The 6,000-nt window shown below is 51.8% G+C and overlaps 1 protein-coding gene across 3 annotated transcripts in view; it reads right to left on the minus strand.

Annotated features, from left to right (window-relative positions):
• EPB41L4B (erythrocyte membrane protein band 4.1 like 4B) overlaps positions 1-1,270 on the minus strand; it is a 165,237-nt gene extending 163,967 nt beyond the window's left edge. For all 3 annotated transcript variants that reach the window (XM_059477000.1, XM_059476991.1, XM_059477008.1), the window contains exon 1: positions 971-1,270. In XM_059477000.1, coding sequence (XP_059332983.1) covers positions 971-1,270 — 300 coding nt within the window. The remainder of the gene's footprint in view (positions 1-970) is intronic.
• Between the last annotated feature and the right edge of the window lie 4,730 nt (positions 1,271-6,000).

Genomic DNA, 6,000 nt, shown 5'->3' on the forward strand with positions numbered 1-6,000 from the left:
CCGTGCAGCTGCGTTTAAGAGCGATAAAAGGACACACAACGGGCTTTGGGGATGCCGAAACACCGACAAACACGGCCCGACCTCAGCGAGCAGGCACAAACAACACACGCACAGCCCCTCAGGCCAGCTCCGTCCCTTCCTCATTCCTCACTCCTCCAGCACAGTGGCGGGAGGGGAAAAAGTTCAGCGCCGGCCCCGGCCCCGCACCGGCTCGGGCTGCACCGCCGGAGCCGCCCGGGCTCGCCCTGACCCCGGCTCCGCACCATGGGGGGAGACGGGCAGAGCGCCTCGGGCATCCCGGAGGGCCCTTCCGCCGGCCCCGGCAGCGCGGACGGTGGGAAACAAGAACTGAGGAGAAGGAGGCGGCGACCCCCGGAGACCCCCCCTGCGGCCGCGCCTCGCTGTCCCCGCGGCGCCACAGGTGCTGCGAGCCCCAGCCAAAGGCACCGCCGCCCCGCAGAGGCTCCGCTCTCCCCCGGCCGGCACACCGGGATGCCCCCCTAGCCGGCGGTGCCGTCGGGCGGGCTCGGCGGGCAGCTCCCCGCCCCAGCCGGGGAAAAGCACAGGTAGCGCCCGCACCGCGGGAGGGAGGGAGGCAGCGCTGCAAGGGGCTGCTTTGGGCTGCGCAGGGGAGGAGGAGAGCGGCTGCCCACCGCCCCGCTGGCTCCGGGAGAGGCGAGAAGGGCGCAGACGGCTCCCGCCGGCAGGACGGGGGCGGGCGGTGGTCATGGCGGGGAGGCGCGCCGCGCACCTGGCAGCAGGTGCATGCAGGCGGAGACGGCGGCGAGGGCGCCCGCGGAGGGAAGGGCGAAACTAGCGAGGCTTTCCCGGAGAACGGCGCCTGTTGTGCGGCCGGGGGGGGGCACTCGCAGGTGCCCGTCGCCGTGGAGGGGGGGACGATGCGGAGGAGGGGAGAGGGTAGCTGCAGGCGCCGTTTTGCAGGCGGCGGAGGGAAGCGCGCACTACTCACCGGCAGCTCCACGTTGACTTCGGTCCCGTCCAGGAGAAGGACGCGGCACTGCAGCACCAGCTTGCTGGCGCCGGCCGCCGGGATGTGAACGGGCGCTCCGGCGCCGTGCACGACCCCTCCGGGAAGCGGCGAGGAGGGGAAGGCTCCCGAGCCGACGGCGGCGGCGGCCGCTCCTCGCAGCCCCCCGTCCCGCTCGTCCCCCTCGCCGCCGAGCCCCCCTCGCCCGGCTCCGCGCCCGGCTCCGCGCCCGTAGCGCTGCATCGACCGCCGGCCAAAGGTCCTGCGCAGGAACCGCAGCATCCTGGGGGCGCCCTGCCCGGCGGCTCACACCCCCGAGCCCGCAGCTCCGCGCCCGGCCCCGCGGCGCCTCCCAGAGCAACGCAGCAGCGCCGCCCGCCGGGAGCCAGCCCGCGCCGGGCGCCGGCCGCGCCGCCCGCTCCGCCCTCTGCAGCGCCGCCCGGCAGCGGCACGGCGGGGCGGGGCGGGACGCGGCCCCTCCCGCCGCCGCGCACCGGGCCGTGCGGCGGGCAGGGGGAGCCGCTGAGGCGGCCACCTGCGGGGGAGGCCGGGGCGAGCGCCCCGCAGCCCGGCTGGGCAAGAGCCGAGCCGCGCTGTTCCGCTCCTCTCCTCCCTCCAGAAGCAGCCCCGGCTCCGCGGGCGCTGGGGCGGTGTCTGCGCGACGGCGGCCCCTCGCTTCCGCCCCCGGGCCCCCAAGGAGCGGAGAGCAGCGGCGGGGGCGCGGAGCCTCCTTCCCTTGCCGGCCGGGCTGCCCCTGCTGCGCGCCGCGCTCTGCGCGCTGCCCCCGCCCCGCGTCCCTCCCGCGCCCGTCTGCCGCTTCCGCCCCTTCGGACCGGCGGGAGAGGGGACGGGGGAAGTTACTTGGAAATAAAAAAAGGCAAGGAGGGGGGATGGAGAACTGGGCGCAGGCAGAAGGACGGATCTCGCCTGTGTTGGAGGTGGCCGAAGCGGCGGATCCCACCTGGGGGAGGAGGAGGAGGGCATCGCACCGCCTCTCCCGCCGCCGCCTACATCCCCGTGCGCAGACACGTCTGCCCGGTGCGTGGAAATGCCCCCGCGTTTGCCTTTGCCATCGGCGCGGTCTGGTCGTTTAAGGAAACCGCTGTGAGAACTTGGCCCCGTGGAAAAACCAGACCCTCCCGACTGTCCCGGGGTTTTACTCCCTTTCGCTTCCCTAAGGAGTACGGGTTTGTTTATCTGTCATAGCAAATCCATAGGTACAAATACTCTCACGGTCGCTCAAAAAGTTAAGTACTTATGTATTCTGGCTCGGGTGGGAGCATTTTTGCTGAATTGCTACTGGACGTGAATCGTGTCTTGCAGAAACAATCAGTGCGGCTAATTCTGTTACCCTATGGTCAAATGTAATCTGACGAGCTTTGAACTGAAATAATTTGCTGCTTCTAAAGTGTGGGTTTGGGGGATTTTTTTTCTGCTGTGAATTTATTTCCCTGCACCTCACTTCCAGGCCCGTTTACACAAGCATTGTCCTATTAGGTATTCAGAAAGCCTGCCAAAATGTCTCAGCTTGTCATTTTTTTATTGAGACTTGATAGTATTAGGTAACTGCCTGCTGCTTCTGCATCCTTTTCCATGTTCCTTCAATGCCCTGGATCAGGTATTGAAGTGTCTCATCAGCCAAGACCGTCACCAAACTGCATGATCTTTGGCAGTGATCTACCTGCAGCCCTTCTGCACTTTATGGCTGCATAAAAGCTTTTATAGAAACAGAGTGGAAAGGTGCTGATCTCTGCCTGCTACTGCTCACAATCAAAAGCAGACGCTTAATACAGATTATGGCTTTTTTCTTCATTTTTTTCCTTGAACTGGGAGCAGAATTTCAATTTTCTTTCAGATCCTGAATGGTGCAGCATACCTTGGGGTTCTTTCACTGCTTTGAACACTGTGAAGATGTCCCAGTCCCATAAAGCTCGTTTGCATACCACAAGCAGCACAAATTATCTTAAGAGTTGGAAATTCAGCAGAAATACTCCTGTCTCTTGAGGGAGCTACAGCAATTCTGTGCAAAGGAGAGTGGGGTGGAAGAGAGGTCTTGCATCACTTGGGACTGGACTGGCAGAAAACTGAGCAAATCTTTTGCCATGCTAAAAATCTGTTTTACTCTGAAGCTGTGAGACTTCAGCCCTTTGTCTCTTTCAAGTTCTGTCATGGAAACAGGAGTCTGGTATTTTAAAATGCAGAAACGTAGGCTTGCTTGACTTAGATTAGCAGCACACCTGATACAGGCCAGTGGCCATACCCCAGAGGCAGTCCTGCATTTACAGAACTGCCATAGGGATGCTGAGGTCCAATTAAGGCTCATCTTAAGAAATACAAGGTAATGCTCACAGTAAAGCATCTTTTAGAAGGAGCTGGTGGTGGGAGGAAATAAAGCTGGTTCCTTAGTGCCCAGCCTCTCTTGGAGTAAAACAATTCCACCGTTATTTTGTCTCATGTTACCAGCAGAGCTATCTTTAGCTGTGAAACAAAAACCTTGAGCAACAGTGGTACTGAGGATGCCTTGAGAAGTATTTAAACTAGCATTTATATTCAGATTTCTACATAAATGTTTCACCCATCTATGTCCTCTCTCCATTTTCAGATGGAGAGGTCCTGAAGGGGTTTGGTTTGCTGGTCCCTCCTCAGAGTGCCTGCAACTTGCTTGCTTTCCCATGAGAGACACAAGCGGAAACTGTCATGGTCCTCATCTGTACTGTAGTTAAGGGTATTTCCCTTAAATCTTTATCAAAATAGCCTTCCACTGCATCATTAACCTCCTACAGAGTACTCCAGTTTCCTCTGGAAGCCATGATTTGATTACTGCCACAGGAAAGGTGGTGACAATAGGCAAACCATTTTTCCTAACCCATGTTGAAGTTCTGGTAGCAATCCCTGCAAGTTACCAGTCTTACCCTTGGCTTTGCCATGGTGCTGAGCAGTGTGTAAATGGGAGAGCATTTACCAAAATCCTTCCTGACACTGGTGTAACAGCAGCAAGATGGGAAAATCTCTAACCATTGGAGCCCCTTGTTGCTGCTTGTAGCTAAATAACTACATAAAAGTTTGATAGATACAAAACTTTGTATCTAAATAAACTTTGACTTTGTTCTTGCTCTTTCACTCAGCGTTTTGGTTTTGTTCAAATCTTGTCTGGAAGCTTTTGGAAAGCTTGGAAATGGAGGCAACCATGTCATGGGGCTGGGGGAGCAAAGCCACTGACAGTTCTGTGAAGAGACTTCTCCTGCACAGGGCGTGCATGGGCTGCCTGGACATCAGAGACCTCTGTCTTGTTTTACTTTCTGTCACTGAAATCACATTTGTGGATTTTTCCTGGCCTGCCAGACTTTCACTCCATGCAAAGCAGTGTTCTAAATTTAATTTACGTGCAGATAGAGTTTCTTTTTCTGCATTTTTGGAGAAATGTTATCTTTACTGAATAACTTAAACAGGCTTATATTTTGCAAGGTTCTGCCAGGGTATGTTTTGTTACAGTCATTACTTGGAGCAAACTTATATATACAGATTCAAAGAGCAAGTATTGGTGCAACCCCAAATGTCTATGTTAATAAAACTAGGGGGAAAAAGAAACTTGAGAAGTTATGACATAAATTCACTCAGGCTTTTGGATATTAATTTTCTGGGGCTGTTTCTCTAAACACATAAATCAAATTAAATTTTTTATTAAAAATTTCATTAAAGGGGATTCTTTTCAGCATTAGCACTCATTCCATTACAACATTCATGCAGCAGCTGGCAGTTCTATCTGTTTATTTTCCCCAAAAGCATGTCAGTTAAATGAGCAGGTCTAATGTCACTGATTTTCAGGATTTTTATATATCCAGACACAGATTTAGAATAAAATACAAAGGTAATTCTGAGTTATGTGGCTAAGGATAATTTGCATTTCTAGTCTATCTTTCATCTAGAGAGATCCCAAAACACTTTCATTACAAAAAAGGAAAATTATATGTAGAACTGTTTTACCAGCACTGAAATGCAGCAGCTGTTTAACAGCCCAGAAAAATACTAAGAATCTCTCTCCTACAATTGTAATGGAAATATGCCTTTGAATAGGCAGAAAGTTACCCCAGTCATAGGGCCATGGTGCTGGAGCTGGTGGATGAATTCTTGCAAAAGGTATCACATGGTCATAGGTAGTTAGGACTTTACTTTATCATTAACACTCCATATAACATATAACTCATATAACGCTCCAAGTGTTTCAAAAGTCGTCCATTAAGAAAAAAAAAATTAATATTTCTCCATTTGGAATATCAGTGTTTCTGTAGGCATGAATTGTGGCAGCTATTGCTGTTCATGTTAATCCATATATACAGAAAAAAATCCTTTTTTTTTTTTGACAGAATAAATAAAATAGTAGCTCACTGAAGAATAAATGTGTCTACTCAAAGAGCTGGTTTTGTATATCCAGAACGGTTTTTTCATAAACATGAAAGAACAAAAAACTTTCCATTAGAAAATCTGGAGAAAGGAAATATTTCTTGAGGAATGAACACTTTACAATGCCTCCCTTCCATCTAATAAGCAGGTTCAATATGACTTAATCATATATTCTTTCCTTTAGTAAGAATGTTATCAGTTCTGTACTGACTTCAATGCATAGAAATAATATTGATTATCTATAGTCAAACTTATGATTAGGTTTAAAGCATTAATTAAAAATGTTTTCAATGCTTTGTTAAATTGCAGAGATAACAGGTGCTCAGCTGAAAAAAATTGAGGCACTTTCCACTGGTGAACTGTTTTGATGTTAATCTTTGGTGAGCCTAGAAGACTGCTCAGAATGTTACCTATAAGCAATCATCACATGCTGAAAAAGTAAAGTTTTCTAGGAATATTTTCCAACCATAATTATGTATCTTTTAATGCTGTCTCCACTGAAAATAGATATCCATGGCTTCTTGTGCTGTGATGAATTAATAAGCTCTAAAATTTGCCACAAAATTACTTTTGACTGACATTGCAATGCTGAATGATACCTTGTATAGGTC

The sequence above is a fragment of the Ammospiza nelsoni genome, chromosome 1 (assembly GCF_027579445.1).
Source record: "Ammospiza nelsoni isolate bAmmNel1 chromosome 1, bAmmNel1.pri, whole genome shotgun sequence".
Classification (NCBI taxonomy): domain Eukaryota; kingdom Metazoa; phylum Chordata; class Aves; order Passeriformes; family Passerellidae; genus Ammospiza; species Ammospiza nelsoni.